The sequence below is a fragment of the Xyrauchen texanus genome, chromosome 7 (genome assembly GCF_025860055.1).
Source record: "Xyrauchen texanus isolate HMW12.3.18 chromosome 7, RBS_HiC_50CHRs, whole genome shotgun sequence".
Classification (NCBI taxonomy): domain Eukaryota; kingdom Metazoa; phylum Chordata; class Actinopteri; order Cypriniformes; family Catostomidae; genus Xyrauchen; species Xyrauchen texanus.
Window position 1 is genome coordinate 17,992,126 of NC_068282.1, and position 16,621 is coordinate 18,008,746.

The 16,621-nt window shown below is 39.4% G+C and overlaps 1 protein-coding gene across 2 annotated transcripts in view; it reads right to left on the reverse strand.

Annotated features, from left to right (window-relative positions):
• negr1 (neuronal growth regulator 1) overlaps positions 1 to 16,621 on the reverse strand; it is a 228,957-nt gene that overhangs the window by 144,925 nt on the left and 67,411 nt on the right. For both annotated transcript variants that reach the window (XM_052130967.1, XM_052130966.1), the window contains exon 2: positions 3,397 to 3,635. In XM_052130967.1, coding sequence (XP_051986927.1) covers positions 3,397 to 3,635 — 239 coding nt within the window. The remainder of the gene's footprint in view (positions 1 to 3,396; positions 3,636 to 16,621) is intronic.

The following is a 16,621-nucleotide window of genomic DNA, read 5'->3' on the forward strand; positions in this document are numbered from 1 at the left end:
ACTTTGTTACATGAATCAAACTTCTTGTATATTATAGAACTAAAATTTTGAATATTTTAAGAAATTAAGACATTGTGTCTGCACGCACACAAACCATGTTGTACACTGCTCGAGAGCTGCTGATCCAGAGTCAGCTTTTCTCATACCATTCTCTCAGTTAAGGGGAGCTGTATCACGGGGTAGTTTGGTTGCATAAGTCAGTGAATTAAGTGAGAATTTCACCCAGTGTATCATGTGGCCAGTGGAAGACTAGTCTTAAAATCCCTCTGTCTAAACGTGTTTACTAATGTAGTGGGTATTAACACAAAAATCAATCACATTTCACTTAACCGAATGAAGAATATTAAATGCTTTAACAAAATGCATTTTGGATGCAAACAGATCCTAAAAAGTAGCTAGAGACAGCTTTAAAACAAAGCAGTTCAGATGCACATACAGTCAGCGATCATTCCATTTGTACTTTATGTATCTGTATAATCCTGCCGTGGACACGGGAACATTTCTCCGGCTTATGCCTGTGCTATATTATACAATTAACTAGTTACCACCAACACTGTATACCGATCAGCCACAACATTAAAACCACCTGCCTAATATTGCGTAGGTCCCCCTAGTGCCGCCAAAACAGCGCCAACCCGCCTCTCAGAATAGCATTCTGAGATGCTATTCTTCTTACTACAATTGTACAGAGCGGTTATCTGAGTTACTGTAGACTTTGTCAGTTCGAACCAGTTTTGCCATTCTCTGTTGACCTCTCTCATTAATAAGGCGTTTTCATCCACAGAAATGTCACTCAATGGATGTTTTTCATTCTTGGCAAGATTTGGAGTAAATTCTAGAGACTGCTGTGCGTGAAAATCCCAAGAGATCAGCAGTTAGAGAAATACTCAAACCAACCCATCTGGCACCAACAAACATCCATGTGATTATCTAATTAGTCAATCGTGTGGTAGCAGTGCAGTGCATAAAATCATGCAGATACGGTTCAGAAGCTTCAGTTAATGTAAACATCAACCATCAGAATTGGGGAAAAAATGTGATCTCAGTGATTTCAACTGTGGTATTATTGTTGGTGACACACGGGCTGGTTTTAATATTTCCGTAACTGCTGATATTCTGGGATTTTCACACACAACAGTCTCTACAATTTACTCAGAATGGTGCCAAAAACAAGTGGCAGTTCTGTGGAAGAAAACGCCTTGTTGATGAGAGAGGTCAACAGAGAATGGCCAGACTGGTTTGAAATGACAAAGTCTACGTTAAATCTGATAACCGTTCTGTACAATTGTGGTAAAAAGAATGTAATCTCAGAATGTTATTCTGAGATGCAGGTTGGCGCAGTTTTGGCAGCACGAGGGGGACCTACACAATATTAGGCAGGTGGTTTAAATGTTGTGACTGAATTTTGAAAGCATGTGTATATATATATACACTCACCTAAAGGATTATTAGGAACACCATACTAATACTGTGTTTGACCCCCTTTCACCTTCAGAACTGCCTTAATTCTACGTGGCATTGATTCAACAAGATGCTGAAAGCATTCTTTAGAAATGTTGGCCCATATTGATAGGATAGCATCTTGCAGTTGATGGAGATTTGTGGGATGCACATCCAGGGCACGAAGATCCCGTTCCACCACATCCCAAAAATGCTCTATTGGGTTGAGATCTGGTGACTGTGGGGGCCATTTTAGTACAGTGAACTCATTGTCATGTTCAAGAAACCAATTTGAAATGATTCGAGCTTTGTGACATGGTGCATTATCCTGCTGGAAGTAGCCATCAGAAGATGGGTACATGGTGGCCATAATGGGATGGACATGGTCAGAAACAATGCTCAGGTAGGCCGTGGCATTTAAACGATGCCCAATTGTCACTAAGGGGCCTAAAGTGTGCCAAGAAAACATCCCCACACCATTACACCACCACCACCAGCCTGCACAGTGGTAACAAGGCATGACGGATCCATGTTCTCATTCTGTTTACGCCAAATTCTGACTCTACCATCTGAATGTCTCAACAGAAATCGAGACTCATCAGACCAGGCAAAATTTTTCCAGTCTTCAACTGTCCAATTTTGGTGAGCTCTTGCAAATTGTAGTGGAGATGAGTGGTACCTGGTGGGGTCTTCTGCTGTTGTAGCCCATCCGCCTCAAGGTTGTGCGTGTTGTGGCTTCACAAATGCTTTGCTGCATACCTCGGTTGTAACGAGTGGTTATTTCAGGCAAAGTTGCTCTTCTATCAGCTTGAATCAGTCGGCCCATTCTCCTCTGACCTCTAGTATCAACAAGGCATTTTCGCCCACAGGACTGCCGCATACTGGATGTTTTTCCCTTTTCACACCATTCTTTGTAAACCCTAGAAATGGTTGTGCGTGAAAATCCCAGTAACTGAGCAGATTGTGAAATACTCAGACCGGCCCGTCTGGCACCAACAACCATGCCACGCTCAAAATCGCTTAAATCACCTTTCTTTCCCATTCTGACATTCAGTTTGGAGTTCAGGAGATTGTCTTGACCAGGACCACACCCCTAAATGCATTGAAGCAACTTCCATGTGATTGGTTGATTAGATAATTGCATTAATGAGAAATTGAACAGGTGTTCCTAATAATCCTTTAGGTGAGTGTATAGTGGCCCTCGATAAAGAACATCTTCTGACTAGTGGCCCCCAGGTCATTTGTGTTTGAGTTTAGTTTAGTTTATTTAAAAAGGGACCATGTACAATTTTTAACATAAATGTTTCTATTTTATGCATTGTACCGGATATACGTAGTCAAAGGCTATTTTCATCCGCAGTCCCCAAAGCAGGTCATCAGTAACATAAATGATAAAGTAACACAAACAGTGCCTACATAAATAAAACATACATACAAACACACACATCTTATCAGGGCCCAAAAATAAACTATATATATATATATATATATATATATATATATATATATATATATATATATATATATATATATTTGAGATCCCTGCCAAAGACGTATATCATAGGAGGAAACCGAGCCATTTCAATGGATCAGAATATTATAGTGACTTGACATGTGCCAGCAAGCAACCACCAGGTAACAACCTAGTAACAACCCAACATCTGCAAAGAAATTATCTAAAAACCACTCAGAATACCTACGCAGCAGCATACTAACACTCTGGCTACCACCCACATCATGCTAACACCAAGGCGGCAAGTTTTGCATTGGCAAACGCCACATTTTCCTCAGAAAATAAAAAATATATATAGTTTGCATATTGTTTGACCTATGCAGTTCATGGAAATATTAATTAATGTCTGTAAAACCTGGGTCCAGAAGGAAAACCAGTTAAGAACCACTGCTTTAAACATATTGGTCAACTGTTATTGTTGTGAAACGTGATAAAACACTTACCTTTTACAATTAACTGAATGAGCTTTGGCCGTGGATTACGTTCACTCTGTATCGAGCAGGTGTACAAGCCCTCGTCTGTTACATCCACTTTCTGTATCTGTAAGCTGTATTCATGTTTGTCCCCCACATTTGATACAATGGACACCCGAGCATCCCCTGACCACTTGTCATTCCCTGCATAAATGATACTGGAACGGTTCAACCACGCTCCTTTTGAGATTCCATCCAAAAGGTAGCATCTGAAACCAAAGAAACCATACAATTACAACTAGGGCAAACCTGGGAAAAAGTAATGAAATATATAACATTCCACTCAAAAACCACCAAAGCCAAAGATAATGTATGTAATTTTAGTCTGATAAACTCTAGTTGAGTAAGGTGACTTAAATTTCTCTTCACAACTTATCATATGCATTCAGAAGACTTTGAATATGACGCACGAGTCGCATGGACTACTTTTATAAAACTTTTGGGTTTTTAAGCTTTAAAGAAAGTCACTATTTGTGTTTCTCTTGAGAAAGAAAGTCATACAAGTTTGGAATGACAAGGGGGTGATAAAATCATGATGGCATTTCAATGTTTGGGTGAACACCTCCTTTAAAAGAACACATCTCTGATTTAATGTCAGTGAAGGGGCACTTGACCCTTATTGCTAGCTTGTGGGGTACAGAACACAATTTGGGAAACTCAGTACAAGAGGAGAAGACAAAGATCTTTAGTAGAAAAACAAAAAACACATCAGTTTTATCTATAGTTTATGGTAATATTAATTCATTTCAGGTTCTGACATTGTTTAAAAAATACAACCTGTGAATCAGGGGTCCTACAAACTACATCAATCCATTTTGTCTATGCAAAAAAAATAATACTGTCAAAGACTTTCAACACTCAGGCACTATTTTGATTTAGTTCCAAGGTCATCCTGTTTTTTTTCTTTTCTTCTTGATCTTAAAGTGTCTTTAAAGTGACTTGTGTGCACAATCTCTTGCAATTCTGCATTCAATACATTAGACTTTGAAACAAAGAAGCTAAATGAAATTAAACTGACAAACAACAAAAACATGGTAGGGAACTTCAGTCTGATGTTAGTCAAACATGTATTTGTTATGTGTCAACAGTGGTTTGAGAGTTCATTCTCACAGGATGCTACTAAGGTTTTGGTGAACTGAGAGTCAACATTTCAATCAGTAACTTTCAGGTTGCACCTCATTTCCTCACAGTCGGTTGGATCTTTTGAAGATCTGCTGGACATGTTCTCATGCCACTTAAAGGGATAGTTCACCCAAAAGTTAAAATTATGTCATAATTTCTTACTCTTATTTGTTAAAAATCCACATGACTTTCTTTCTTCTGTGAAACACAAAAGGAGATGTTAGACAGAATCTTAGCCTCAGTCACCATTTACTTTCATGGCAGGTTTTTTTCAATACAATGATGGTAAATCGTGACTGGGACTGAACATTCTGCCTAACATCTCCTTCATTGTTCTACGGAACAAAGACAGTAAAACAGGTTTGGAACAAGATAAGGGCGAGTAAATCATGACTGTATTTTATTTTTTGGATGAACTATCTATTTAAGAAGCCTTAATATAGTTGATGTTACAATGCAGGATTCTATTTTTTTATCATTTGGGCTTTTTTGACCAAATAAAGTCAATAAAAAATATAATTTTAGCATTATGAAAACCACACTGGAGAATGATATGTGATTTAAAGCCCATCTTATTAAAAATGTATCTTGGCTTCTAAAATACAACATCCTAAATTAAAAAGAATTTCATAATGCCAGACTGCACGTTGAATACAATATTCTAAATCCAATATATATATATGTCATGCATGTCCTCGCGTACGAGATCTTGTATTGAGCGCAGGAGATGTCATGCACGCGCAGGATCTTCCCGCTTTCTTGTGCGGCAATGAACTACTGTGCACAAGTGGCAATAATGCGCGCGGGGGTTTATAACGTGCGCGCAAGTTCTTTTTTTTTCTTTGCGTGGTTTTAATCTATCAGCTTCATGTCTCGATCTCTCCGTCTCAAGGAACAGAGGTTACATACATAACCGAGACTTCCCTTATGACTCAGTACACTTGACATTGCATGCTAACGCATATGGAGAACAGAATCCCATTGTCACGATCGGCCACCGGAGATCGGCCTCACCTGAGTTCTAATCTCCTCCTCACCCACATACTGGGGCTTGATTAAGGTACACCTGTTCCTCATTCAATTCCCTCTATATAAGCCACGCGCAGTGACATTCACATTGCAAAGTCTTGTTTGTTCCGGCTACACTACTGAGCGTTCTAACCACTAAACCTTATTGATTACCTGCCTACTGACCTTGCTTACCCCTCTGACTACGTTTGACTGCTACCTGCCTACCTGAAACTCTTGCCTGCCTCTTCGCATTGCCTCTTGCTGCCTGCCCTGACGTTCTGCCTGCCTCACTATGCGCTCAGCCTGACTACGATTGCCCTGCTTCCCCACTGCTTGACCATTGCCTGTTTATTTCTGTGAGTTCAATAAAGAAACTGCTGATGGATCCCAACTTACCTGAGTCTGTGTTACACCCATCACGCCGCACCACATGACATAACCTTCCAGAGAGGAAACGTGACACCGCAATCCTGTGGGACTGCGACCGACATGAGAATGCCGCAAGTGAGTGACCCTTATGTTGGGCCAGGAGGAGAGCACTCAGAATGTATATATGTACTATAGTCATATAGTATGAATTAACACCTTCACAAACTTTATGGTAAATTACAACGGCCTGTTGTAGGCTGTTGTGTAAAATTATGAGGAGCCCGTACTTAAGGAGAGAGGCATAAGTATATGTTTGGCAAACCAAATAGCAAGTGCTCTAAACAGAGAGGACTTGTAAAAAGAGAGACATTACATCTAAGTTGTAAAACCTTGTGAATATATTTTGAGAAGACCATCCTGCAGCAAAACATATGTCATATGTAAAGACACACCATTCGTCCATGCCCATGAGGAGATTGCTTGGAGATGGACATTCATTTTGTGCATCCTCCATAGCACACAAAGAGGTAATCAAACAGTATGAACTGGCAAGTGCACTCAACGTATGCATGTAGCACCCGCACAGGTCATTACAAATGCAAGGATTGTTCCTCATCCAAAATAAATGGTGGAGGGAAGACAGCTTGAAGGTGAACAATCTGCACTCAGAAGGCTATGGTTAGAACTATAGGCACATAGCATTTTCTGGGTTTGACAGTGGCTTTTGAAAGACCGGGGCCAAACTCCAGACATAAAATGTCAATTGTAAGTCACTGAACAGTTTTAATGAGGCCAGAGCCAGCAGTAGTGAGGTCTTATTGGAGAGCATGCACAAATCAACAGTCCAAATGCTCAAAGAGGAGCCCTGTGAGCGCTTTTAGGACCAAATTAGGTCCCAAGTTGGGACTGTAGCCGGCCTAGGTCGATTTAATCGTCTTGCTCCTCTTAGGAACTTCATGATTAAATCATGCTTGCAGTGGCACTGGCTTCAGGCATGATACGCAGATATAGTTGGCACATAAACTTTAAGTGTTGACGGAGTGGGTCCTGCGTCTATTCGCTCTTGAAGAAATATGAGAATTTCATGTATAGGGCAGTTTACTGTGTCTTTGCCATGTGAAGGACAACAATAAGTGAACACGTTCCATTTTAGCACATAGAGGCATTTCGTGGATGGTGTTCTGGCCTATAAAACGGTGTTCATGACTGAATGTGTCAGTTCCCTCCTCAGCGGTATTTCTCATGGTGAGCTGTATAACATCTTTATCAATTCCGGAAACCGTGGCTGATTGGGCCGTTTCGGTGCAATTAACAGAAATGTTTCCATGTCCACTCGGACTTTGCTGATGACAGAATGAAGGAGGTGCACTGGGGAAGTGCAAACTTACGTTTCACTGGCCACATGTGGGTCAGCGTGTCATGGTAACATATACACTACCAGCCAAACGTTTTGAAACACTTACTCATTCTTTAATATATTTTTTTTCACATATTAGAATTATATTAAAGTCATCAAAACCATGGAATAACATAAATGGAACAATGGACTAAATGTTATGTTGTGACTAAACAAAATCCAAAATAAATCAAAACTGTGTTATATTTTAACATCTTCAAAGTAGTCACCCTTTGCCTAGGATTTGCAGACATGTACTCTTGACATTTTCTCAACCAACTTCTTGAGGTATCACCCTGGGATGATTTTTAAACAGCATTGAAGGAGTTCCCATCTATGTTGTGCACTTATTGGCTGCTTTTCTTGGTCCATTCATCAATTTCAAAAACATTTTTTAATTAAATTTTTATTTTGTAATTAAATACATTAATATGGTGAAACAATTATATTTTTGTCTACAAATCGAATTTCAAACATTTAAGCATACACCTTCAGATCAAAAGATTTTTAAGATCATGAGAAACATTTCAGTCAAGTGTTTCAAAACCTTTGACTGGTTGTGTATACGCCACTACTGTTGTGTTGTCTAAAATAATCTGAATGTGGTGATTCACAATATCAGAATGAAAAGCTCTCAAAGCTAGAAAGACAGCCAGTAGCTCTTGGTGGCTGACATGTCATGGCTGTTTCACACCTGTTTCCAGGTTTTGAAAGTCAGGCATCCGTTTCTCACCGCGCCCCCCACCTGTGTTGGATGCATTTATGCGGTCAATACTTTCTTTCTGAAAACTTCCTGTTTGTAGAAAGCTGGCGCTGTCCATGGTGCCAGACAGTGGCGAGTAATGACTTCAGTGGTAATGTGTTTTCAGTTTGAACTGAAACAGACACTGAAGAAGGGTTTTTACACACTTCTTCAGTGAAAAAGCAGTCCGCTTTTCGCCAGTTGACATTAGACCAGATTTTCCATATGGCAAAGCAACAGGTCTCTGTGTTCGCACAATAATGTCTCTGATTGGCTAGTATTAACCAATCGCTGAGGTAATATATATATATTAAAGTTATATTTACACACATATATTTATACACACAATATACAAAATACAATTGCTTTATAAGGATACACAACACCTGCTGTCACCAGTGAAGCATCAAGCAGCGAGGCAGAGTGATGAAAATTCTGCCTGCTGACTTATGTAGTTGTTGGCAAAGCAGAGGGCTTCTAGACAAGAGATGAATTGCTGTCTTGAAGAAAATTCTGTTGGTGCACCTGCTTTTATATCGGACAGCTTCGCGCCTAAAAGAGCAGGGCTCAAACACTATAGCTAATATTAGAATACTGGCATTATTGTAGAGAGGTTTCAACTAGGTTGTGTGGAAGGTCAACTCCCCATATACATTAGCACGCAAGGTCAAATGTACTGAGTTCTAAGGGAACTCTGGGATTCCCTCAATGTACAAGCGCAACATGAGGGAAAACAAAATTTTTCATTGGTGTGTATATATGAGTATAGTTAATAATATATGATATTTCAATTAGAAGCCCAATTTGCATGCTTTTCACTCAGTTGGCCTCAGTTTAACAGTCTGGCATAATAGCGTTTGGAGACCACAAGAAGGTGATATACCATTTACTGAAGCACGTATACACACACACACACACACACACACACACACACACACACACACACACACACACACACACAGGACAAGCTGATGCGGCTCAGGAAATGGTAGTCCAAATGCTGCATTCTATTCAACTTGGAAACTCAGCTTCCAGCAAGGAAAAGTGTAATGGAAAGGCACTTGAAGTTGGAATTCCAACTTGGAATTCATCACACAAACATGTCGGCACCCTACGATAACCTACGGCACTCGGCCTGCTGCCTTGTGCCTGCGGCCGAATCACAGCAGTGCTGATGTAGGGCCATATCACACTCTTGCTCATGTGATATTGCTTAAAAAAAAGTTCACATTTTTATTAATCTCAAAACAATGTGGTGGACATTGTGGTGCTGTATGACAAAAAAATTAATTCTTGTTACATTACAATCTTGGATATTGTGTCAATTGTTTTGACAGTGGTCTATTGAACTTAGTTTAGAGAAAAATTACTAAAAAGTTGATCAAATGTTTTCTACATATCAGGGAATAAATTAGCATAATTATTTGTTTTGTCACAAATCTTTCTCAGTTGTGTAAGTGTTGAATTTTTTTTTAATTGCAATTCATTCAATTCCTCTTCTTGTCATTCCACTTAAAATTCTAATTCAGCATTCTGTGGGGTGACAATTTAATTTAAATTCTTAATTTTAACCTACCCCTTGTAAACAATATAAAAAAAGTTTAAAGGAGCTACTCCAAATACATTTGATTAGACAATGGAAAGGCAATAGGGCTGGGCGATAAAACGATATCGATATATATCACGATAAAGAAAATCTGCAATAAGCTTTTGAGGAATTTTCGATATTTACTGCATTTACTGCTTTACACAAGCAGTTCGGCTTTCTCAGGCTGCGTTTCCACTGGGGTGGATGAAATCCGCTCAAAGGTGCTCACGATAGGAGAGAGCTTGCTCCGCACCGCTGCCAAATCTACGATCCACCTTGCGAGCATGACACTCGGCTTTCATAGGAATGAATTGAAAACACTCTCAGCTTCGCTCACAATGCGCCAGTGGTAACGTAGGGTCAGACTGGATGAACTTGCTAATGCTAGCTGCCTTGCTAACAATTAGGTTACGTCGGAAACCGGATTGATTCCATCCGCACTGCAAGACTTCATGACAATGGTTGCACCCTCTCATCGTCTTTAGTGAAGAGCGCGACAGAACAACAGTGATGTGGACAACAGCTCTGATCTTTCTACGCTGTAATCTTGAATATTGTTCTCTAGCACCAAATATGCATCATTTTTGTCCCGCTCCTCACGTGTTGCCTCTTTTCCTTGCATGTGTGTAGACACGAAGCACCACATGAGTAAACGTGGTTTCTAAGCACCTTTTAGACCATAATGTTTTTCCATTCTAAATGTATCTTTATTAATCAGCATGTTACGAGATAATAATAAACATATCGAATAAACAAATCGATTTCTGTTCTAATTTTGTGAAAATGTATTCGATGTCTGGAATGGATAAGGAAAGACTAAAATTACTAGTTGGTAGACTAGACTCTAACTTTAATGAAAATATACAAATGTTTTTTAAATTTAAAAAAAATAAAAATTCTAAATTTTCTAATATAATTCTGGGGGAAATATACCCCAAAACTTCTGCAACCCTATGTATTCTGCATCCAAATACGTATTTTCAAACCAATGTGCTTTGTTACCACTTTACAAAAGCATCTGCTCTCAAAGTCTCAATACAGCAGAAAGAAAAGGCTGTAATCAAGTCATGTTTGTTCTTCTTCTTTGCCTGAAATTTCCCTTAATCATCTTTATTCATCCCTTCGAAAGCACTGCTCTGCGAAGCTCATGAGGGCAAACCTCTTCATAGCTATGATCTCTTTAGAAACCATGGAGGCTCTCCACACTGAGAAACACTGATTAGGTCTTCATCTGGTGTTTTCTGATTCAAAACATGATTTCCGAAAAGCAGATTCATGAGGCCTATGTCTTATGTTGGCTTGTAGTGTACGTTCTCTGATTTTGCTCATCTTACAAACCACAAAAGGGAGGCCAAACACAATGAACCTGTACTACATCACTAAAATACTGATTACAGTTAGTTTCACCAAGTACAGTTGCTATTCTCCAGATGTACAGGGTGTTTTCTATAATTTAAATTGGATTTAATTTTTATTTTTAATCACTCTTTCCAGCTGAATGATTCACTATAAACTATGTTTCCTGGCAAGGTCATTAAGATGGATTCCATGCTGTTTAATTGTGAAAGTAATCATAGTACAGGAAGGAATGTTCTTCTAAAATATGTACAGTTGAAGACAAAATTATCAGCCCCCTTTGAAATATTTAGTTATTTTTCAAATTATTCCCAAGTTCTGTTTAATGGAGCAAAGATGTTTTTCAACATAGCATTTCTAAACATAATAGTTTATTTAGGCAACTTAAGAGTGTTTATAATACAAATAGAAACAAAATTATAATCAAGAATAAAAAAAAAATCTACATGTGATTAGCCTTCTGATGTTAATAGTCAATAGTGTATTCCTTTTGCTTGATAACAGCCTTTAGTCATTTGTTTTAGTTCTCAACAAGTTTTAGGCATTTCTCCTGAGGAGTCGCAGCCCATTCCTCCTTAGCAAATCTCTCAAGCTCCTCCAGATTTGTTGGTCTCCTGGCATGGATTCTAGTCTTCAGTGTGGCCCACAGATTTTCTATGGGATTCAAGTCTGGGCTTTCACTTTGCTCGTTTGGAGGTAGTTCTTCACCAGAAGTGAGGTATGCTTTGGTCGTTACATGCTGGAAGATGAAATGTCAACCCAAACCAAGTTTTGTTGCAGATTGCCTGAGGTTGTCTTTCAAAATCTTCTCGTAGTCTTCCTTTTTCATGATTCCTTCGACCCTGATGAGATTCCCAATTCAAGACGCACTGAAACATCCCCAGAGCATTATACTCCCACCGCCATGTTTCACTGTGGGAATGGTGTTCTTTGGGTTGAGCGCCTCTCCCTTCTTTCTCCAAACATAGGCAACATCTCTATGGCCAAAGAGCTCTAGTTTTGTCTCATCTGACCAAAGGACACGTGGACAACCTTTCTCTAGGTTGTCCTCAGCAAACTTCAGTCTAGCTTGGAGGTGTCTCTTCTTTAGAAGTGGAGTTTTTCTTGGTCTGCAACCTCGCAGTCCATTCCTGTGCGGGGCTCTAGTGACTGTTTTCATTGAGACATCAATCCCAGACTTGGCTAAATCATTCACTAGTGCAGGGGTGCCCACACTGTTTTGTGTGATGATCTACTTTTAAATGACCAACTAAATAAGATCTACCAACTAAAAAAACACAGTTTCATTTAAAATAAGAAAATGCTTGTTGGGACTACTGCATGTATCCCTACATGGAATTCATCTTCTAATTAATAAAAAAATATATAATAAATGTTCAATGTTGATATCATTCAGTTTTAAAACTAAACCCAAAACACCTACAGCACAATAGATTACAATAGCCAGGGCATTTACCTTATTCTGATGACTTGCACTGAATGGAATCAGACAGTTTTGCCTAATCCGGGCAGTAGCATCGCAATTTCGCGCTCTGTTCTCAGAAGTCCTTGGAAGGCTTGTATGTGCAAACCTATTTGTCATGGCAACTGAATAAACAAAACCTCACCTGGTCAATATTTACTCGTCAAGTGCAAGTCAGACAGAAACTAAAAGAAGGAAAGACATTATATTTATTTTTATTACAATTTATCTAAAGTACATTTACATTTTGTGCGATCTACCAGCATTGCCTTTGCGATCGACTGGTAGATCGCGATCGACCTATTGGGCACCCCTGCACTAGTGTCTTGGCAGATGTTCTTGGGTATTTAGAAACATAATACTTCTCACAGCAGTTCTTGACACCTGAAAACGTTTTGATAACTGTGTATATCCTCCTACTTTGTGAGCCTTAACAATTATTTTTCTCAAGTCTAAACAAATGTATTTTGTCTTTGCCATGATGACAGTTTTATATTACTTCACTAGTTGTTTTGCAAGATACTAATCCTCAGTTAGAAGCGCAACTTAAAGGCTTGTGGGATTAATTAGGTTAATTAGGCAAGTCATTGGATAACAGTGGTTGGTTCCGTAGCCAATCAAACAGATAATTTCTGAAGGGGGCTAATAATATTGGCCTTAGAAGTTTTTAAAGACAATTGACCCCCGCACCCCCTCCCAAACAAAAGGTCTATATAGAACTTTTCAGCGCAGAATTAAAAGAATAGCATATTTAAAGAATAATACAGCATGACTGGTCCATTTATACATGGTGGCTTTCAGAAAACCATGCAAAGTGGACACATGCATTTGACATTATTCTAAACAATTTTGAAGCAATTTGGGTAAATATAAAAAGACTATTTTTAAGTTTGTTATAAGAGTCACACTTCTTGCTGCCAGGTGGTGGCACAATGACCATGACCCAAAATAGTCAAATCCATGTGATTAGTTCCCAAGACTAAACATACATCAAAATTTTGATCAAAATCACACATTGCACACAGAAGATATGAGACATTTCCTGTTTCCCCTTTTTTGGCATTAATTTAATGTCTCGCCATGGCAAAACCATTAGGTATATCAAAATGTATTTGCAATTAAGCATCTTCAATGTCTTGGCATAATGTTGTCTAAATGTGGTGACAGTTTCATGAATCACCTAGGAGGAGTATTTAAAATTTCAGAGACTGCAATATTTACAAACCAGCCAAAATGGATGACTTCTTATTGGACAGAGCAAATTACTATATTTACGAATGTAAATTAGTAAATTAGAGAACTATATATGAACCAAGTTTGGTGACTATAGGTTCAAATGGGGTGCTACAGAGGCCGTATTACAGGCACCTTTTAAAGGGGGCACTAGAGTTGGGGTACTCGAGTTTGGACTCACAAGTCCAATTTTAATGGACTTTGACTTGTCACAGACTCATTTTTACAGACTTACGGACTCATTTTCAGACTCAATCCTTTGGGACTCTGGATTTTTTTCAGCCGAGACCATGATATTTCTCATGCAATGAAAAACATAAATAAATGAATGTTACATTTATATAGTGCTTTTCTAACACTACACTCAAAGCACTTTACACAGTGAATGGGACTCTCCCCAACCACCACCAGAGTGCAGCATCCATGCGATGGTGCGATGGCAGCCATAGTACACCAGTACACTCACCACACACCACCTATTGGAGGAGAGGAGAGAATAGAGCTATAGAGCCAATTAGTGGATGGGGATTATTAGGAGGCCATGATTGAGAAGGGCCAATGAGGGGAATTTAGCCAGGACATCGTGGTTACACCCCTACTCTTTACAAGAAGTACTCTAGGATTTTTAATGACCACAGAGAGCCAGGACCTCGGTTAAATGTCTCATCCGAAGGACAGTGGCTTTTTACAGTATAGCGTCCCATCACAATACTGGGACATTAGGACCCACACAAACAGCGTGAGCACCCCCTGCTGGCCTCCCTAATACCTCTTCCATCAGCAACCTTAGGTTTTCCTCAGGAGGTCTCCCATTCAGGTACTGACCAGGCTTAACCCTGCTTAGCTTCAGAGGGAAACCAGTCTTGAGCAACAGGGTGATGTGACTGCTAAATAACAAAACAGAAATGAATGAACACTGTCTGCATGCAGCTGTATTAGGCCCTAAAGTTGTATATGTAGCCGTAGAGTTGTTTCACTGTGTTGAAGCAAACACTCGCGCACACACACATCACTCAACCAATACACTTGAATGTTACTATAGAGACTACTGTATAACATCGACTAACAAGGTGGCTCGGAAATCATAAAGACGGGTATGTATCCAATGTAATAGAAACTAAACAAGGCAGTTTCACACAACACGGAACCTCATATTATTATTATATAATAATATTGGATATTAAGTCTTTTTAGGCGTAATGTATCTACACATGTAGGCTTTTATAGTCTCTTGTGGTCAAGGCAGTGTTGTCAGCTTGAACTGGTCCATAATAGCTTGATGAATTACCTGTGTAACTTTTTATCCAACGCGTTATTGCTAAAGCAGACAGCAGCTCTAAACAGATAAACGGCACCTATTTATTATTGATTGACTATTTTCAAAGCATTGACAAGCTGCTTAAAATACAATCTTTTACAGCATTTATCCACCATTCACAACATTCAATCATGCACAATGAAATACAGGTGAAACTCGAAAAATTAGAATATCGTGCAAAAGTTCATTCATTTCAGTAATTCAACTTAAAAGGTGAAACTGATATATTATATAGACTCATTACAAGCAAAGTAAGATATTTCAAGCCTTTATTTGATATAATTTTTATGATTATGGCTTACAGCTTATGAAAACCCCAAATTCAGAATCTCAGAAAATTAGAATATTACATGAAATCAATAAAAAAAAAGGATTTTAAATACAGAAATGTCGGCCCTCTGAAAAGTATAATCATGCATATGTACTCAGTACTTGGTTTGGGCCCCTTTTGCATTAATTACTGCCTCAATGCGGCATGGCATGGATGCTATCAGCGGTGGCACTGCTGAGGTGTTATGGAAGACCAAGATGCTTCAATAGCGGCCTTCAGCTCTTCTGCATTGTTTGGTCTCATGTCTCTCATCTTTCTCTTAGCAATGCCCCATAGATTCTCTATGGGGTTCAGGTCAGGCGAGTTTGCTGGCCAATCAAGCACAGTAATACCATGGTCGTTGAACCACGTTTTGGTACTTTTGGCAGTGTGGGCAGGTGCCAAGTCCTGCTGGAAAATGAAGTCAGCATCTCCATAAAGCTTGTCTGCTGAAGGAAGCATGAAGTGCTCTAAAATGTCCCGGTAGATGGCTGCGTTGACTCTGGACTTAATAAAGCACAGTGGACCAACACCAGCCGATGACATGGCTCCCCAAACCAACACAGACTGTGGAAACTTCACACTGGACTTCAAGCATCTTGGATTGTGTGCCTCTCCATTCTTCCTCCAGACTCTGGGACCTTGGTTTCCAAATGAGATGCAAAATTTGCTCTCATCAGAAAAGAGGACTTTGGACCACTGAGCAACAGACCAGTTCTTTTTTTCTTTAGCCCAGGTAAGACGTTTGACATTTGAAGCCCATGTCCAGGACCCGTCTGTGTGTGGTGGCTCTTGATGCAGTAACTCCAGCCTCAGTCCACTCCTTGTTGAGCTCCCCCACACATTTGAATGGCCTTTTCCTGACAATCCTCTCCAGGCTATGGTCATCCCTGCTGCTTGTGCACCTTTTTCTTCCACACTTTTCCCTTCCACTTAACTTTCTATTAATGTGCTTTGATATAGCACTTTAAGAACATCCAACTTCTTTTGCAATTACCTTTTGAGGCTTTCCCTCCTTGTGGAGGGTGTCAATGATGGTTTTCTGCACAACTGTCAGGTCAGCAGTCTTCCCCATGATTCAACTGAACCAGACTGAGAGACCATTTAAAGGCTCAGGAACCCTTTGCAGGTGTTTAGCTGATTAGAGTGTGACACTTTGAGCCTACAATACTGAACCTTTTCACAATATTCTAATTTTCTGAGATTCTGAATTTGGGGTTTTCATAAGCTGAAAGCCATAATCATCAAAATTATATCAAATAAAAGGCTTGAAATATCTTACTTTGCT